This window comes from Synchiropus splendidus, chromosome 5 (genome assembly GCF_027744825.2).
Source record: "Synchiropus splendidus isolate RoL2022-P1 chromosome 5, RoL_Sspl_1.0, whole genome shotgun sequence".
Classification (NCBI taxonomy): Eukaryota; Metazoa; Chordata; class Actinopteri; order Syngnathiformes; family Callionymidae; genus Synchiropus; species Synchiropus splendidus.
Window position 1 is genome coordinate 19,103,303 of NC_071338.1, and position 21,138 is coordinate 19,124,440.

At 39.7% G+C, this 21,138-nt stretch overlaps 1 protein-coding gene across 6 annotated transcripts in view; it reads right to left on the reverse strand.

The window, feature by feature from the left end:
• Window positions 1-793: 793 nt before the first annotated feature.
• The window catches only part of LOC128758479 (protocadherin-9), a 170,235-nt gene continuing 149,890 nt past the window's right edge, over window positions 794-21,138 (reverse strand). For 4 of the 6 annotated variants that reach the window (XM_053864438.1, XM_053864439.1, XM_053864441.1 and 1 more), the window contains one exon: window positions 794-2,760. In XM_053864438.1, coding sequence (XP_053720413.1) covers window positions 2,390-2,760 — 371 coding nt within the window. In that variant the 3' untranslated portion in view covers window positions 794-2,389. The remainder of the gene's footprint in view (window positions 2,761-21,138) is intronic. The other 2 variants (XM_053864443.1, XM_053864444.1) reach the window with 1 other exon arrangement.

The following is a 21,138-nucleotide window of genomic DNA, read 5'->3' on the forward strand; positions in this document are numbered from 1 at the left end:
AGGGAATGCGATTGGGAACCCTTTTTTCCTCCTTGGCATGACACTAATTTACTTCCTAACACACTTTCAAGGCAATTAGCTTTGAAGCCTTTTGAAAGTACTATGTCTGCAATGTCGATAGCTAGCATGGAAAATAAAATAATTATGTATAATATTGCAGCGCATTATTACTTGGAGAAATTGCGGGTGCCATAGATATGTGCATTTCTTCTACTGCTCTTAATGTTAGGCAGCCACTCTGGAAACAGGTTATTTAGGGGATATGTGTCCAATAGCATGCAACACTTTAAAGTGAGAGAAATCTGAACATTGTTTGGTCCTAAAAATGATTGAAAATACTATTAAATTGCTGTACTGTAGACAAGCTGCATTGAGAATTTGGGGTTTTGCACAGCAAGCAGTTTAATATCTGAACTTGAGAATGTGAAACTATTTCAACCATCCTAGTGTGAGGCTCCCAGGAGGTTCAGTAAAGATGTCATTCAGCCACCTGGTGATCAGTTTCTAAGCCTCAGCTCCAGGTTTAAGAAAGGCAACCATGTGACTGAGCTCACCGCCCTGCTGCTTCCGAAGATGTGTCGCCATCTGAAAAGCAGTGGCAGCTAATGAATCTTCATAAAGTGGTGTCTTTATTTTTAGAGCTCAGTAAATGAAGTGAAGCTTCGTGAAGCTTCATCAACTCATCTCAAGTGAAATATGCAGGAGGATGAGCTTGATCTTTTTTTTTTTTTTTTATTCCATCCAATGGTCAAACAGAAGCGGAACAATGTGTTGGTGCACAAATAAAGCAGAGTCATAATTAAAACATTTATTGCAGTAGCCATAATACCTGTAGAGTAGTAACAAGGATTAACTGTTTCAGTATCTGTGATGTCAAACACTCTCACAACAGACAAACTGCGATAAGCAAATCACTCCGTCATACTTGCCATCGTGTGACATACATGTGAAAGTGCTTTACAAACCAAATATAATGCACAAATTAATTTGACGTCAGCAAAGTATAGTGACACTGCGAAAGCTATATTGTCTGACATGCTGTTTCATCTGTGAAATTAGCCTCCCATGCTGTGAAGAAAACAAAAACTTTCAGACATTTAAATGAGTATTTTTATGTTCAAATCATTGTACTGTATGCACATGCCTTTCAACTTTTTTTTTTTTTTTTTTTTTACTTAAAACTTTGAATTGATAGCAAATATTAAGGCCTTCATTGTTGAGGAAAACCCTGGGGTCCAACATGTTCTCACCATTTAATTAATTTTTTTTTTGTTTCCCATTTATTTTTTGGTGGTTTTTTTATTTTTATTTTTTTCTGGTGAACCATCATGAAGGCACAGTGCAATCCTAATTTGCGTACAGATGGAGAATGGTCGTAATCGGTGAAAGAATACACGTGTTAACAATGACAAGCTCTACTGCAGATTGTACTCACTGAAATCACAATTTGATTAAATCTATACAGGAATAAGATCGTTTCTGATAAAACATTTAGCTGTTATAAATATATTGCTATTTAACTGCAGTGACAGTTTCAAAATCTGCTCATCGAGGAATGCTTTCAAAGCTTTTCATTTACAGGTGAAGCTCTGGCGCCTGTCATACAAAATGTGTGTTTGTTTTTCTGTAAAAAGGTTTTCTTGCAGATTTGCAGCACAAGAGGAAAATGTTATGGATTGTGAGTATAGGACATGGATAATAATATTCTTTCAAATAAATGTCACAGGTCAAAGAATCGTCTAAATGTTTTTACAATACGTCACATTAAAAGGTTCCTCTGGTTCAAAACCCAATACCTGTTTACTGGCTAGTATGATGACAACACCCAAGGATTGCAAATATCTGTATCACTGTGGTTATTACAGATACATTACAGTGGTTAATAAGTCATATTTACACGCACAACTAAGCCATCACAAACAAGTGACCACTACGGTGTTGTGAGAACAACACCTGCGATGATACTCCTCCCCTTTTCTTTGATTGTGTTGTTTACAGTAGTCTGATTACGTTATGACATCCACACCACAAATATTTTATATAGTAGTCAGCCAAGGTTATTTTCCACTTTTTTTCTTTTCTACCTTCATGTAGCTTTCCATACGTTCACATGACAGGTGTCCTTCTTTCTTTCAAAGTTTCTTGTCGGAGAGTGGGCAGAGAAGGTGACAAATCCAAGAGAAAACAAAAAAGTCTTGAGTAAAATCCTCGCAGGGTTTAAGATGTGACTGCAGAAGCGCGGAAAGTTTTGTGGCCGACATTGAACACCGCAGAAGCGTCACTTTCAGTTTTAAGAGAATAAAGAAGGAAAAGTCTAATGGGTAGAAGCGCAGGTGACGCGCTCCGCTTTCGTTGAAGAACTTTTTACTGCACAAATCCAAAGGGCGTCTTATAGCTGCTGGTCCTTCGGGCTGTCGTGGCAGGATGTCTGCTGGCAGGACTTCAAATTCACCAGCGGAATATCAGCTATGCTGCTGCTCGTGAAGTGTCCTTCGCCGCTCCCAAACTGCTTCCTGTCGCCAAAATGCTCGGATCGACCACCCTCATTTTTCCAGGCTCTTGTAAGAGTGTGTCCATTTAGAAGTTTATCCTTAGGGTTCCACTCCCTCTGAGAGCCAAAGCTGGACATTGGCGATGTTTGCTGCTGATATGTTCCCAAATTAGGCGGCATCCAGCAGTTGTCCGAATGTCCCAGGACCAGACATTCTTGCGTGCACATCTCTGTAGCTTCGACAAGGCCGCGAGGACCTAGCGGGCCATCTGGGGACAGAAATGGAACACAAATAAATAAAGATATGATCATCTGTCAGACGGATAACATCTTCAATAATATTTCTAGCCATGAAATGAGTGTTGTGGATCAGAATATGAAGCATCAGCTTTGTGTTATTTACATTCCCGTGTCCGTGCTAATTCAAGACACCTCTCTGGTATCGGGCCTTTGCTTTGCCCTCAGCATCAATCGATAGTTGAGTCCAGTGGAGCTCAAAGTCACTCTTTCTCTGTATGCTGGGATTGTACACTTTTCCTCCTAATAATTCTCACCCACTGACATCACACATACACACACAAAAACAACCTTTAAACCGTTCCTGAATCTCAATCCGCTTTACTGTGACACACTTAAATCAATAGTCCAGTCGGCATGAAATGCGCTCAGTTCTCACTTTGCAATTTGGATGACTTCCACTGTTTCTGACCAACATGTTTGTTTTTGAGCAGGGGTCTCAAACTGATCCACAAAGGGGCTGAAGTGGGTGCAGATTTTTGTTCCCACCAGTCAGGCACACGTTGACTGACCAATGGGACAAAAACCTGCACCGACTGAGGCCCTTTGTGGACTAGTTTGAGAGCCCTGTTTTAGAGCCTGAAGATCAAACACTAGTGCATCACTGCTCTGCTATGCATTTTCATGTCAAGCGGTTAAAGTTAATCAAGTCAATCGTATTTTTATTTTCTTAAAATAATAATAATACAAATAACAGAAGGATTTAAAAATAAAAATGAAATGAAATTAAAACAAATTGTCCTAATTTGTTTCTGTTTTTTGCAAACTGCTAATTGGCTGGTGGGAAGGCAGTGTAATATTTAAAAGGCTTGTTTTCAACCTCCTGTCTGGATCAGTTTTTGTCCTCATTAAATTTTACTTACACAGACAATCTGAAAGCATTTCACGAGGAGTGGCACAGCAAAATAGGAGAAGCAGCTCAGAAGGATTTCGCCCGGCGATAGACTGATGCCGTCGATTGGCCATTTGCCTCTCAAAATGTGTTTCAGTCTGTACATTTTTTTTCACCGAGCGTGACAGAAGTTGTTCTGCTTTTAGTAAAGACTAAAAAAAAAATTGACGTTTCACATGAAGAAGATTGTTGCATCACTGTGGCTGTGCCCACGTTAAAAATATCATTAATATTTAAATGTGCTTTTTATATTTGACATTTGCTAGTGAGAAGCAGAGACAGAAATAGAAAGACATAATTCAAATTAAAACAGCAATGTTCTTCAAAAAAATAGATGCTTCTCATCTAATAGAGACCTCAAGAATGAAGCATCCAAGCATTAAAACACATGCATATACATGATGATTATTATTAGTACTATTAATAGTAGTAGTAGTGATAGTATTTTTGCTACACAAGGGTCACTAATTTAAAGTTTGCGTTTAAAAAGTCTTTGCCAAGGTACTCTGTACTTACATTCCAACTTTACCCAAAGTGTGAAATTAATGCAGGGCTATTTTAATAATACCGTCAGAACTGCATGCAGGCGCATATTCATCCTCATCTGCTATGTTGTCTGCAATCTCTCAAGCTGCTGTTATGTAGGGAGCCGCTGCCCTCTGAGAGTTCCAGTCACCCTTCTCCTAGATGGTTGAGTCAATCAAAATAACAGGCATCTAACCAGGAGACGCATTATCATAGTTGCATGTCGAGCCTTTGTGAGTCATAATGCATGGTCCCCCGGAGACATGAAGATGAATTCCTCAAATGAGATTGTCTGCAAGTGAGTGGACATCTAGGGAGCTATTAAAGAAGGGAGATTGAAGGATGTGAATGGGCGAATACAGGCGTGATTAGCAGTCTAAAGCAGGGGATTTACCTTTACAGATGAAACGTATTTCAGTTCTGTGGGTCAGTGATATGAACGGTAACAACAGGCTTGGATGACTGTGGCCTTCAAAAGCACAGATTCAAATATGAACCTCTTTTTTCATCGTTTATTTGTGTCCACATTCTACATTTCTAAATCTACTTATTAACCGAAACAATTTCATATACATATACAATGGTCCCTTATGAAAACAATGACATTTACATGTAAATAGGTGCGACCAAGTCAGTGGGCAGCAGAAGAACTTCAACCAGCCGTATATGTCGACACCTCTAAATCGTGATATTTGAAATGAAATTGCTCATAAGACCACTTGAAATGTGACTCCCACCTACTTGTGAAATGGGAACAATAACACTGTGTGTTATCTTAATAAGGTCTTGTTCTCTGATGTCAAGCTTGTCATGAAAATGTAGAAGTACATCGTAGCTATATCAGGTAGGCCACCCGTCACTTGGCACTTACTGACAGAAGCACTTATTCACTCCCACACCTTAGTCGCAACTTCTTTGTGTTGCCGGACTGTGGGAGGAAACCAGAGAGCATGAGGAAAACCAATGTTCACCCAACCAACACCCAAACCCAGGTCAACCCTGGAGGTGGATTCAAAATGGGCACTCTCACTGTCATGACACAGGGAGACATGGAACACCCATTCATGACCACCAGTCACTCACAGACGGAGTCAGACAACCTGGTGAAATATTCTCCACTGTTTCCTTCACTCTTGACGCAATGGACATGGCCTGAAACGCAACAATACATATATGTATTTAAAAAAAAGGAAAATAAAAGAAGGTAATCTCCGTATTCAGAGCCCACTTGGGAAGCAATATTTTGCCGACTCGAGCAAAAACTGAACTTCGGTGGATAAACACCCGTCAGTCACGATACAGCCGCAGCTGCCCCATTCACGCCGCTTCGTAAAGAACAAACTCACACATGTCCAAACTTTTCTCACCGTCATCCACCGGCGAGCCGGCATGAACACACACAATGCATAAATAGCCAGTGGCTGGTGTTTTGTGTGGCGTCCTCGGGTACTTTAAATAACAATGAGGCACAGGTGTTGTGGGAAGTTCAGAATTCAGCAGAGTGTCAGCTGCTGCTGACTCTTGCTCACAGGCTAATGCAAACATTGCCAACGTCCACTGAGTTAAAGAAGAACAATTATTAAATGCCCTCCTGATTTGGAATAGTTGGGATCTGCTAGGAGGCGAGACAGATTCATTCTTCATGAGCCGTTGTATAAATAGAGCCACAAGCATTAGTTGTTTATCGATGAAAACACAGCACCTCCTCTTCTTCCTCAAATCCTCCCACTCAGCTACAATAGATCTGAAAAAAAACAAAAAAAAAAATTCTGGAATGCTGCTCATTTTTTACCCAGGGTTCTTTAGAGAGTCTTCTTATTTGGGTTCACAGGCAACACAAACGATTCAGCGTTTGGCGAATTAATTGGAGGCATTGATGTGCCAGACCCACACTAGGAGCCCGAAGACTAAAACAATGGCAAGGGGACCCGAGTCAGAGTGAGGGAGAGTGATTGAGAACATGGGATAAATGTCCATAGGGCTTGTTTACTTATCCACTGTTGAGCATGCCCAGATGTTGTTATTTGGAAGCGGATGACTCTTTGTTTTGGTGCTGTTGTGCTCTATGCAGCTGTTACTCAGGAGAGAGTGAAAGAGAAAAAGCAGTATCAAAAGTACTTTTGACCTGTACATTCTGAACTGTGATGCATGTAAACATGACAAAAAAAATAACAGCAGGGAATTTGCATGTCACCTATTTGTTAGTGTCCAGCCAGGCTTAGAAATATGGCTTCATGTTGTGAGAATTGGAAAACATGTCCTTTGATGTGAAGTAAAGGCCATCTGGGGTTGAATAGATAGGATAGTGAACACAGAAGATCGGAGCATCATGCTGATCATATCCTCAGGAGGATACACGTCTGGCTGATGGATTCTTCTCGAGCTCTCTTTGAGGCTTGGCAGCAGCTTCTCTTAAAGGACAGAGAGCAGCACTAAGTGAAAATAGAACAGGGATCCATCCACATAGAGACAGAATCGTCCGACTAAGTTTCGACCACCTGGAATAGGCATCATCACTGAACTGAACTTTTTGAAACTGAATGGATAGACCTGAAAACAAGGCTTGGTTTTGCACCTGTCAGAGGCATTTGGTGTCGATGACGTGGACACAATGTTTTTCCAACGTCGTCAGATGATGACTGAAATAACCACTCATATTAACCATAAAGTCACTGTACAAAGTCCACTTTATTTACATTGTTTTATTTAAAACATCAATTTTACTGAGTGATTTCTTTGCCTTAAACAAAATACCACATCAGCCATTGTGTTATGGGCATAATTGTTAAATCTTTTTCTACTGTTTCACTGCATAAATGATATGTTCAGCCTGTTATGGTCTGCCACGTTTTAAGAGTTAATAATAAATATTGCACCTACATAGTGCTTTTTCGGAAGATTAGTTTTGTATGTTACTCTTCACATAACAGAACCATATCAATGGCTTCATGGGCTATGAAAAAGAGCGAATTTATTGTTATTATTATTTTGATCATCTGAAACCAGAACAGAGCCACAGTCATGGGATCACAGCCAATTTTGCAATTCATGGTCCTGTAAACAGTGTTTAAGCGAGGCGGCCATTTTGTAAACTCTTACATGACACAAATGAAATTGAAATTTTATTTTGACGCAAAGGTACACTATTAGTAGGAGTAAAATTGAATGGGTTTCAGTTTTAGAAAATTTCAGGGGTGATACAGATCCTGACGGGGTTCAAAATGACAGCATCAGCACGAGCATGATCCCTGATGTACTGCTACAGTTAACTATGGACAGTGTTACCGCCTGGTTGAGGAGTCTGTACATGGATTATTCATGTAGTTTTGCTCAGTGTGTTTGGGTTAGGGTATGTTTATGCGCCATGACTTCCTGATTGGGTTGTCGCGAACTCATTACAATACCATCTAGAAGCTTAGCGTGTAAACCACTGGGTCTAGAGAAACATCCATGTTTCACAGACTTTTTTTTTTTTGAGAAGTAGGTAAAAGATAAGGAAAAATGCACCATGACTGGAGATGTTGGTCAGATCCAGCAAATGGAAAAGGAAAAACGAGACTAAAGGAAATTATCATAGTAAAAGCTCATTGTATGCGTAAAATGTGGCAATACAAATGTATTCATTTATTGCATTTATTTATTTTTTCATAAGGAGGTTGGTAAGTTTGACCAAAGTCATGAGAGGCCTGTGCCTCAGTCAATCCCATGAGGAGCAAAGTGTGGCCTACAGCATGAGTTCTAGTAACTAAGACTAGACTAAAGACTAAATGTGTGTTTCGAACAGAGGAAGAGCTGTCTTTACAATCCTCCTCCAAAAAACTAAAGATTCAGAATAAATCCTTCCTTCTACAATTACATAGATGAGTAAGAATTTAGCACACATTTAAGGTATTAATATGAGTCAATATGAATATTCATATATTCACGAGAAGCGTGCATATATATATTTTTTTTTTGAGTCACTTCATTAAATAATGTAGAGTCAGCTTGTTTGGAAAAATGCGCTGCATACATCCAGTGAATTAAGAGTGGTTTGCTTCACTGCGACATCCTATTTGAAACAGTGTGATGCTCGTGCTGAGGTTCGGCAGGCTGGTGTGCTACTTGCCGTGGAGTAGCAACACAGGGGCGTTCCAAAAGCATGACCTTTACAGCTCATTATCTAATACACACAACAATTTTCATTTGCTATCCGTGTTTCTTTTTTCCCCACCTCCACACATCCTCACAGGGCGCCAGTCTTTCAGACTGCTGCCATGTGGAGGTGCAGATTTGTCCAGAGCCAATGAATGAATGCATGACAAAACAGTCACATTGAGCATGAATATGTGAATGTTGTTTGCATAATGTGAATGTGTTTGATCAAACTGACAATAATCATTCAGACTTAACAGTGTTTACTGGTAGCACAATTAATGTTCAACAAATCTGCTCTCATGAGCAATGACTTCTCCACACTTGGGTACCTGACGTGTCCTTCCAATTCCCTCAAACTTTCAAGCAACAATCAATGAGTACTATCCAACCAAGTAAAGAGAGGAAGTATAGGATCAGCAATAAACACTGAAGGACTGTTGGCCAATTCTTCGCCTCAAAAATGTTATAAAACCCATAAAAGAGAGCCCCTTCCCATGCTCGACACCTCTGTGCTCAGTCACTCGTTTTATAGGATTATTTCGCTCTTTTTTTTGCTTCCCATAAAGGAACTCAGAGTGTTCACCGACAGAACTTCAACCTGAAGCATCTTGTGCTCAAACCTTATTTTGATTCTCATATATATGAGTCACAGTTTGCATTTTCATGGTAAGGGGCTTGGGCAGAAATTCTCAAAAAAAAAAACAACCTTTAACCAAAAAATTAAATAAAAATTAAGACATTCCGAAAAATAGAGAAATGACACCTGTGATACTTAACTCTACACACTAGAAAACACTACCTCTAAAAACCACAATACAATTTGCATTTACGTTTAGCAGTCTTCTAATAAAGTTGCCTCTCCGTTTCAGGGCTTCATTTTTTTTCTTTTTGTCTATATGAGAAGAGAATTTGCGCTTGCAGTAGTTGATGCATTTCCAATTCAGCAGATATCTAGATGTGTCACTCCCTCTGAGAGGCAGAAGGTCGATTGCTGTAGAGCGACATAAAAAGAAGAAATAGATGCTTGGCAATCATCCAGCCTCACGGCTCTGTGGCTACACAACCATGTTGAAGTCATATGTGCACAATTACTAATACGGTTTGCGGCCACATGCTTTACAAAGACATGCAGACATTATAAACACATATTGTTGTGAGCTCCGACACATTAGCTTTCCATCTATATTAACTGCATGCTAAAATGCTAAAGCAACACTTTAGACTCACAAACCCATGTGCGCTCTTTGATCGTTTTGGCTTCCATTCTCAGAACAAACCTTTTCCAACTCATTCGCCAAGAGTACTCCGAGTAGTTGTCATGAAAATATTCCACACATGGATTCATTCAGACGCCTGCTCATACAATGAAAGCACATTGTAAAGGTCCTTGCATATTGGACGCATATATATATTTTTTTAAAGCTACTGTTTTTCAATGCAAACTTGCAGATCAGCAACATTATTTCATTGCGCGAAAAGCAGCTTCTTTACAACAGGACACATAGAAAATGAAAGGCAACAATTCTAAAGACGATATTTGAAGGAGAATAGCTGTGTATAGTTAAACGCAGGGAAATTGTTGCTGTTGTACAGAGGACTGGGTCGACACTAAAAGGTAGATACATACAAACGTCCACCCACCCCATGTAAACAGAGGGAGGAGCTCTTGCTGACTTGCAGAGTTCCATGCAGCCGTCCAGCATCAGGTTCTCAATACCTTCCAGAGTAGCTTCCCTCCTCACAATTTTCCCGAAAACGCACATCTTCTACACAAAACATTCGGATCCAGTGATTTTCTATGTAAATTCCAATTCCATGATTCCGTCCATGATTCAGTGATCGTGGCAAATCACAGGGCCGTATTATTCGCTCTGACTTGCGTGCTGTGAATGTCATGCATTTAGCTGCGATGAAAGACAGACGCATCAATATTCCCATCCGAATTTTTCACAATTTCGTGATGTTTATCGATGCCTCCGTCGGACGGCAAGGACCTTTAGAGTGCACAAGGAGGCGACAGGAAAAATAAATCATAATCAACCCAGAAGTTTAGAGTTAATATATTCAGACTGACTCTCTAAAATACAGATATGCCCTTCCAGCTAGTAGACAGATAAGAAGTTATTTTCTTCCCTTATGGTTTGATTAGCATAGTATTTTTCAGGTCAAAATTGTCACTGGTCCAAATACGCATCTCTCCCATTCTCGTATCCACAAAATATAACTGTTTGCAAGATTTCCCTATTGACTTGCAAATAGGCAAACAACGCATTATTAAATGTTTTAATATGCGGAAATATTTCATATCCACTATGAAGTGAACGTGAAACCTTCCCTTTGTCTTGCTGTTTCGCCCGCTCTCTCTCTCTCTCTCGCTCTTGTTCTTATCAGTCAGATAATCAGCAGCTGACCTTGTAATCTGATTTCTCCTCTCAGCCAGTGTGTCTGATAATCTCAGCGGTGGATCTAATATATTTCTGGTCAAAGACCATTAGCAAAACTGATTGTAACTCGCCATAGGTTTGAGAAAATTGATTTCATTTCTTGCACTTGACCCCTTTCTCATCTTGTAATAACTCCGGCTTGGTGACTACATTTTTTGATATGATCTGTGTAATCCCACGATTTTATCTGAGGAGTTATTAAAGAAACAATATTGCATGATTGTAAGCAGCAGCAGTCAAGATTAGTCAGTGAATTTTACAGGTCCCAATATATATATTTTTTTTCTTTGTTATGTGAATTTATTTTGCTGCTGTCCGCTCACAAAAGTAGCAGAAATAAATGGTTCTCTCAAATAACTAGAAGACTGCAGTTTCAAAGATTGAATATTAATAAAGGGCTGGTAATAACGCCCAGTATCTCTCCTGTCTGCCGGGAAATTAAGATATGTACCTAATGCATGTGTATACTAGAAATGAAAGAAGCAGAAAACCTGTTTAGAATGTGAAACTTGATTGATTATTGCCCTCATTTCTGCAGGCGCTTCCAACTCTTTAGGTACCTTGTTTCTCTATGTGCAGCCCAAGGGCCACATGTGGCACTTCATCTGCAGTTATGTGGTCATCATTTGAATCTGAAATATAGAACTTTTGTTTTCTTCCTCATATAGCCCATCACAAGATGGGATGAGTTATATGGAAATGTTACACAAAATTAGATTTTTCTGCCAAAGCGAAATAAAGTATAATCAAATAACATATTCGGTGTTGCTTTATAATAATTTTTGTTAAATAAAGATCTTTCAAAAGTATTTTCTTTTGCCCTTTGGTCTTCTGATGGTCACTCACAAGAGTTACAGTATATAACGTAACGTTTTTAACCCCGGATCCAGCAAATCCAGGGTCACGTATGACAAACACCAATGTTCCAAAACAAATTTCATATAAATTTCATTCAGCATTTATATTTCATTTAATATCATTTAATTCACTTGAAAGAAGCTGCACACATCAAACCAGAATGACAGGGCTGCTCTACTTATCTGCCACCAGAGGTGGATTAGGCCGGAATGCCAGAGATGGAGATAACAGAGAGACATTTTGTTAATTCCATGGATGCAGTAAAAGAGGACGAGACAAGTTTCCGCGTGGAAAGGGAGGGCGGCGACGTGATGTGGGAAGCACTGAAGCTACAGTCTCATGACTGGTCGATTGGTACTTCACGTCATGTTGAATTCATTGGCAGAAGCATAAGGACAAAGCCAGTTGGTCAATAAAGTGAGGGTATTTTTTTGTGGTTCCCTTGAGGAATTTTTGAAATCAAACACAAGCTCATTTCTCCCAGGAGAACTGTGTAATTGCAATGTTGGGGTACATCTCTATTCTCTTAATAAGTGTAATTTCTGAGCACCTACATATATGTGAGTTCATAAATACCTAGGGGAAGAGAAAGCACTCTATTAAAGTACATAAATTAACTGAAGTCCTGGAAGTACTGTCAAATTAAGGGCAGCAACGTATTGATTTGGTTCAGGAAATTCCTCCGCTGGTGTCCAGCACATACATAAATATAAAGGAGAACATTTTCTTTATTTATTTTCAGTCGAAAATGAGCCCAGTGAAAATTGATCAACACACATTTTCTCGAATCCATGTACAAACCCCACCCAAATAAGAGGACACATTGACCACTCTGTCCATTCGCTGCGATACAGCGTTGAAAATGTTGTAGTAGAGAGCGTTGACAAGATGTGAGCGATCACCATATGCAAAAATCTGGTTGTGAGGAGACGGGTTGACGTGGGAGGAAGTGGAGGTCAGGGTCTGGCAGAGACCCCTGTTGGGTACAGGTGGCGGATAACTCCTGACAGCCAAGTAATTAAGTGTCCATCACATCCTTGCAGGAGGGCAGTGAAACTCAGAAACCTCATCCAATATCCATCTGTGTGAAGGGCTGTGGTCACAATATGGCCATGTACTAGCTACGTATCAGGGAAAACAGATACATCGATGAAGCAGTGATAGTATCACGTGAATAATTAATCTCCTTTTAAATGTTGTATGTTGATGAAATGTTGTAAATGTTGTATGTATTTTTCTTTTTATTTTGAGTGAAATAACTGTGTAACGTTGCTAAAATATTTGTAATTACAAAATAGCGTCAGTAAAAATGTACAGTTATTGTTTCTTCCTGGAATTATCAGGCACTTCACAGTACTTTCCTGCAGCCATTGTTTACTAAATGACACACACACACATATGTACATATATATATATATATATATATATATATATATATATATATATATATATATATATATATATATATATATATATATATATATATATATATATATATATATATATATATATATATATATATAATGTTGCACACACACCATTATTACAATTAATTCAACCACAAATTTCATTTAATTTCATTTAATTTCATTTACATTTCATTAACACGAATGTATGTGAAATTCTTATGCAAATATTTTCAAGACATTAAAAGAGCTTTAGTTTAAATAAGGTGATATAAAAACGTACCATATGTAACATATAACCACCATCCTGATTCATTGTGCTCTTGTCAAACTGATGCAAAATGAACAATATTTTGTTGCTTAAATTTATGTGTGGGTCCATCATTTGATTCAGAAATATTCCAAATTCATTCGAGTTGAAAAAATGTGGCTTCTTGTGGCAAATAGTCTTATACCATTAAACTGCGAATTGAGATTGAATAATAGCTAATAATATATATATATATATATATATATATATATATATATATATATATATATATATATATATATATATATATATATATATATATATATATATATGGCATTAAAATAGAGGGTAGCAAGGAAAATTGAAATGAATTACACAAATGACTTATGTACAACTTGTAAATGTTGTGTATGAGTCTGTCTCTTCACCACAGGTGTGCGCTGTGTCACTCGAAGTGAGAAAGTTGCCGGAGCATGAAGCCTTCTTGAGAAACAAGATGACAGAGCACAGCAAGATCTGTGATTTCTCCAAGGAGAAGCAATTACAAAGCGCAATGAACATCCATCACGTTTCATCTGGCTGAGCAGGGAAACGTATCAAAGGCAATAATTAATTGTCCCATCCATAAGTCTGGATTTCATTTTATGCGTTGTGTTACCTGGAGCCAAAAAAACGAACAGATTAGCGGGGACTGTGGGTCGACTTGCACTGTCTCTGCAGCTGAGACATGTTGTCGCTCCACAAGAAAAGGCCAGGAACTGATGAACTCCAGAAGCAAACATCTCTTCTCCTCTTATGTTCAAGCATGTGTTCCACCAATTTGTTGTTTCTGAGGATGGAAGCAATTCATCTTTTTAAATGGCCTGACTGGTTTCAATGAGAAGAAAGAGAAGATGCCGGGGAAATAAATGCCAACATTAGGGAAGAAATTACACAATGACCTTACTGAGCAATGATTTATGGATCCCGTCGTCGAGCAATTACAGCAGGTGATACCTTTGAAATTTCAAACCATGGAAATTAGATTTGCTCCTTTGCAAACTGTGCACTTGTCAAGGACATTTAAACTGTTGACTTCATTGGCTCGGCTGGAGTCATCCTTCTTCACTTGACAAAGCCATGCATAAGCAAATAGGCAGACCGAAAAGTGTACAGGGGTCTAGCAAGAGTGATGACAGCCGCCCTTTCTCACCCCCAAAGCGTCATATGGCGAGTGACGTTTGGTGTCCTGTGTTGACGCGGAAGTCAGCCTTCCATGTTGGATTCCAGGTTGACGCATGTTTCAAATGTTGCCTTTCCCATGTGGCCTTCCAAGGGAAGGCTGGGACGCACATGGGGGAAATGGAAGCACTCTCCACTTAATCATTTTGATATAATTTGCTATATTTGGCACCTTCTCACTGAGAGTCACCGTGACTGAAAAGCACGGATGTTTGAGGCGATTTATATACAAAGTGCCACATGGTGTTGTACAGAGCGAAAAGGCACAACATCCTTCGTTCTTCCTTTACGCTCTGCCCTTGGTGTAAGGATATGATGTGGAATTATTAATGATAAAGGGAAATAGAACGCATTAGGATGGTTGAAAGACAATATAAGCTGTTGGGAAGTGACTTGTGTGAGAGAAAAAAAATAGGATTTAGTTTGGATCGGTTTAACTTGAGGACACAGGGTATCGTAACAGAGAGTGTGGAAAGTTACTGTATCTTTCCGGCACACTTTGAATGGCAGGGCATGGTGAAGTGGTTGTGGGAGTTAAGGAGGAAGAGATGCTAATCCAGTGTAGACCAGCAGCAAACCCATGCAGCTTGAGCTTAAATATCTTCAAATTGTGTGCATGGGAACAATTGCATGGATCTGTTTTTGAGACCTGTGTCAGCTACCCTGAAACTAGACTTGGACGAAAGGTTCCCCTCCCTTTTCCAACACCGATGGTCAACATGATCATCATAATAAATACATAATTAATAACAAAAATAACATTACTATTATTATTACTGTTAGTTATTGTTATGATTTGTATTATTATTACATAAAGAATACAAGAAATGTATTGTAAAAATAACAAATTAAAAATAAGGAATTAATAACAGAGCATAGAGGAGAGAACCAGGTCTTTGCTGACGGTCATAATGTAAATATTTCCCAAACACGGACCTTGTGAGTTTCTCAGTACTGTAACTTGCGTCCCATTTGATATATGACTTTTTTGACCATGTTGGAATTACGTTGAATACATTTCTTCCTATTTTGTTACAGTTCCAGAACCCTGGTGATTGTGAGGGATCAGGACATGAGCAATACTTAGCTCATAAATGATTATTTATTGTTTATGTTACACATTCACTTTTGATAAAAACAAAATGATCACAATGGGCACAGCGTGACATATGTCGTGCTGTAGCTATGTAGTAGTTAATGTAGCCGTCTCTAGACCAGATAATACTGAGACCAAGACTGAAATCAAACTCAGTCCAGAAGAAACTATTCGTACGTTGTGATGAGAGCATTTTCTTTCTTGATTTACTTTTTTACTGTTATTTTAAAAAATACTTTACAAATCTGACAATCGCAATTCACAAGTAGCATTTGTAAAAGTTTGCTATGAAAAACTTCTGACTTGCCGATAACCCCCACCTCAAAAAAAAAAAAACACGTTGACAACACCAAGAAAAAGTGACAAATAGAAAAAAGCACTTTGGTAAATTGCAAATGGCATTCTGTCTAAACGCATTCTTCTTTTGTAGTCAGCTGGTGTATATTTGATGAGTTGCTCTGCCTGTTTCACCCTGGATGACAAAAAATCAGCAGGCACTTTTTGTTTGTGATGGGGTCAGAGACCTCTGTCACAGTCGGAGGGTGACGCTGCTGAGTGAGGACACGGCCTGACACATATGAACATGCGCCTCGGAGTGCAAAAATGTACGTGGGTAGTAAAGAAATATCAATTTATCTCAGGGAAATAAACGTACTGAACATAAATGTAACTTCATGGACTCCATAACATGTAAGACGCACAAATAATCACTTGTCCAGATTCAAAAATTGATTTATTTTTTTACTATGTAGAACTATGAGGATGCCTCTCTCTTGCATCTGGATCTAACTGTGTTTGTCCACATTTAAATGACCTGTTCTGTGCACTGCTGTACACAAGCAAAAGGACCAGACTCAGAGAAAGAAATTGAAGTGGAATCAAAAGCACCTTAGATTTTCCAAAGCTGTTCTCCAAATGACATGAATTTTAATGATTTTAATTATGAATCCTCGCCACAATTACCTCAAATTAAATTACTTTGCAAACCTCAGAAGAATAACGGAGAAGAAGAGGATCATTCTGACAGGGATTTAACCTCAGTTTCACTGTGACACACTGAGCTATCACCCCCACCTCGTAAATCCAACTCCACATGGAACTGAAATATTGAAAGTGTGTTATGGCCCAGGCAGTACGCTCGAATGCAATCAGTCTTCAAACTCCGCCAAATCCCTTCTTTCCCCATTTCTTCTCTATTCATGCGGCAGCGGAGATTACAGAGACGAAGCCTGTCTGGCAGGCATGCCACACTTAAATAATCTCTGGATGAAATCCCAGTGTTAATGTGGAATTTCTGGATCACGGCACTGCTGTGTGTCAAGGCGCTGGGTGACGTGCCGGCCGGCGCTGATGGGCATGCACTCGGCAAATGCAAAGAGAGGGGTGGCGGAGGAGAAGGAAAAGTAGGGCTGAGACAGAGAGAGAGAGAGACGATAATGGGGGGGAGGAGGGCGGGATGACTGCGAGGGAATAAGGACAGAACACAACAATAGCACGTTAGGCGATGGAGGTGATAAAAAGAGCAGGCAGTGCAGACATACGGGGAATGAAGAGGATGAGAAAGATAGCAATGGATGTGAGCTGGTCCCCTGAGTGGGCCAGCAGCAGCCTGCCAAGGTCTAAATGACATTACTCTGCATGTACTGTCTATACTTCATGGCCTTGGGTGGCTGTGCTGGGTGCCAAAAGACGCAGACAATCTTGAGTGCTTTTCTTACCCTTTAGTGGAGCTGACCCATAAACACACTCATTTAACACATGGAGTGTGGCACTAGACCAAGAGAGCTCAACCCTGGGAAATGAATTAACTGCATGATGCTCCAATTGCAGAGCACTAATTGCTTTAGTGAGGCAGATAAGCCGGAAATTGACAGGATAACATACGACTGCTTCTATGGCAGTGGAATGACAGGATCACCTCAGGTCTTTGGGTTTTACACGTGTACATTTGGACAGATACGGGACTACCACAGCCATGCAAAGTTCCTGGCTCGATGGAGACATTGGAACATGTAAGATAAAAGGAACACTTGAATGTGTTTTTTTTTTTTTTAGTCTCAATGCCGACTACTCTTCATTCTTTGCGGCGACCTTGTCATTAATTGATCACATGGCCCTGTTCCATCCACTTCCTCTGTCTTCCATTGAATTTATTTACTCCTCAACTCACACGGCTCATCAAGTGTGGAAAAAAAAGAAAAAAACTTGACGGTTAAAAAGATGCTTCACATTTCTCCTCTCTCTGAATGGCGCGCTGACATCCCTCTCGACGACCCACATGTGCGTTGGAAATATAAAAGCTCGCAGTGGGGACTGTATTGGTTGGTTTTCAACAGCAGCTACTTGCCAGTGCACCTTGAAATGTTTGCGATTTTGAAGGTCTTATGTGGAAGCTTTTGGCATTTAAAGGCAGGAGTTTGCGCCAGCAGAAACTCACTTAGGTGCTTTTTGATTATTGGGACTTTTATTCACACTCGGGTCAAAGGTGAAACCGAATGACAGCGCCATCAGCAGCATGCTCTAACCAACTTAAAGCAGAGGTAAATAAGAATAAGTGCAAAAACACAGAGGTTTAAAGCCCTTTGACACCTCTAATTGCATGTGTTCAAAGACCTGACCTGTGGGTCCGGGCTAAATTCGTTAGAGGGTGAAAGGATGCCGACTGTCCAACAATGAGTGTCAACACTTTCTAAAGACCACAAGGTTTTAAGGCTATTGTAGCGTGTGTCTGTAATTGCTGGTCAAAGGATGTACCGGTTAATTAGCACACACAAAGGGGAACAAGGAGAAGCTTTTCTAAATCCCCCTTTCATTTACGTGCCACCGCAACAAAAGGATCAATACACAAACAGGCTGGCTAAAGAGCAAAAAAAGATTCAGAGCAGAGCAGTATTCCCAGATAAGAGGTGGGAAGGAGGGGACAGCGTTGAATAAATTGGAATTTTACTCTTCATTCTATAGTGAAAAGTCAATATATCTCCAATCTCATAAAAGAAGTGTTTATTACAAGTGTATATTACATTATTCCTGAGCATGTTCTCTTCTAGATGTTGTCGTTCCTGAGACTTTTTGCTCAAAACAAGGCTCCACAGAATCGTGGGTTTCTTTTGTTTATGAAATAAATTGACATATCCTTCCTCGCTGTAAATCACATAATGTAAGGTGAGAGCCTTTCGTCCATCAGAGCTCTCCTGCTGCTCGACAAAGTATGACCATTGGAAAGTTCACAACGGGCTCCACAATTCAATAAAAGCTAAAGACCATCTTATTACCTTTCTATTAAGGACATAACATTTTGCTAAATGGACTTCTATTTAAAACACTCCTTCGAGCCAGATCGAATGAATCTCAGCTGCACTTTAATCAACTCTACTGTTTCCACGTTGCCTCTCGTGATTAAGAAGGATAAAAATTCATAGCATTTGATTATTCAGAGTCCCGATTTGGAAGATGTCCCTCGAGGATAATCTTACATTCATCTACATCCACCACTCGGAATATCAATATTACTGGCACTCATCTTCTAATGTTGGTGTCAGAGGTAGCAAATTCATATAAGAAAAATAAACTGCTCTGTCTTACTGAGACGTTTTTTTTTTTGTTTTTTTTTTCCCTTCTGTCCCCGCAGCAACACATTCACACCATTGAAGCTCTCCAGGATTGCATCTGTGGAGCGTGAATTCTTGGGATTCATGCCACAATTATTACACTGCAGTCCAATTCTTCCAAATCAATGCACATTATGTGCGGTGGATGGGGCAAATTGTGTCAATTGGAATTGGTATGAACGCTCAGAATTGTTAGTTCATGCACGGTTGCCGGAATCTACACAAGACATGACTAAAGCAGAGGTCAATATATATGTTTTATGTTTTATTTTAATGGCTTATATAATTTATTCATCGAAATAATTGATATAGTCTTGAAACTGAATAGTTCATTCTGTTTATAGTCACATTATCAGGATCATTAACGCACATCTGTGTCTTTCAAATCCTTCAACATTTATTCAAAGCAAAGAAAGACCTTGCAAGCGTGCAGCCTGTCAGTCTGTATCGGACGGATTCGGATTAACAGAACTTTTGGCAGAAAAGGTTATGGCTGTGAACAATGGCGTGCAAATTGCAAAAGTGATGCAGAGTAAACAGCTGCGTAAGCCGTTCCGTCTCAGACAGCTCTTCTTCCCGAGGGAAAGGTCACAACGGCCCACTTTTTGGAACCTCTGTAATCCAACCGAATCACATCAGGGTCCATCATGGCTGATCATGTGACACCGCAGGCAGTAACTGGCAGTTGTCAACATTAGTGAGCGCCTGCCATTTATGCTGTCAATTTCACTTCCATCAAATCACTTTACTGGTGGTGTCTGTTTCCCGTTGGTGAAACGGAAATGACTCGTGCAGAATAAAATTCAAGAATTAAAGTTGATTACTATTTTCGTTTTTTTGTGATGTCGCGAAAAATGACGATAAAGGAGAAGCACTCCACTGTTCCCATGGAAATGAGCTGACACGTTATTGATTGTAAAAATGACTTGGCATAATAAACAACGTCCTCTCGGTTAAGACGCATTTTGTTATTGTTAGCAAACGTTCAAGCAGATCAATGTTTCCCCAGTAATCCACCACTCCATATCAATGGTTGTGGAACTTCTCTACTCTCTCAAACGCTATGACACGTTCTCTGCTCGACTCTGCAGCCTTTTTCTCTTGCTACTTTCTGTTGCTGTTTTTTAAAGTTCAGCAATCTCAAAGCAAACATCTGTCTCATTCACGCACCACAAGTCAGAACGCTATCCATGGCACATATGGCCCCCCCGATAGGATAGACTTACTCTTTGTCTCCTCTCGAACCCCATCTGCTACTGATGTTGCGTAATTTCTTCCTGTGTACTTTCGACTTCATTTCCTCAACAAGCAGTTATTTTTCCAAAACAAATCAGCGTTATCTGGATGATAAAGTTTGGGAGCTAAAGGAGGTGTGGTATTCCAGCGGAACAGGAAATATTCAGGGGTATAATGCACTGTATGTCTTGAAAAAAATGTGCATTTATGCTGCCATGGAGACAAAGGATTCTAGTATGCATGTCGATGCTGGTACGGATCGTGGAAATGCATGAATGTGTGTGTGCTCAGGGTTAATACATGCAAATTCACTCAAATTACAATGTACGACAGAGCCGCACCGAAGAATCCTGAACAGTATAGAGATAGGAAGTTGAGCAGTAGCTTGGTACCCAGGTCGGAACCCAGCATGTGGATTCTGGAAGAACCAGGGTCCATGAGTGACTTTTATAATCCCCCATGCGTGGATTTCTTCCCACAGTAAATCTGTTAAGCAACATACCAATCCATGTTGGTAACATCAACATCAACTTGAGACATTCGACCACCAAAGACCACATCCTCTTTGATCGATCCTGCTTCCATCCAACAAAATGATGCATTAATTCCCAATAGATCTGGTAATGGACACACTATAAGGCCCTCAACTGTCTATTACTGTGGACCTCAGCAGTGCT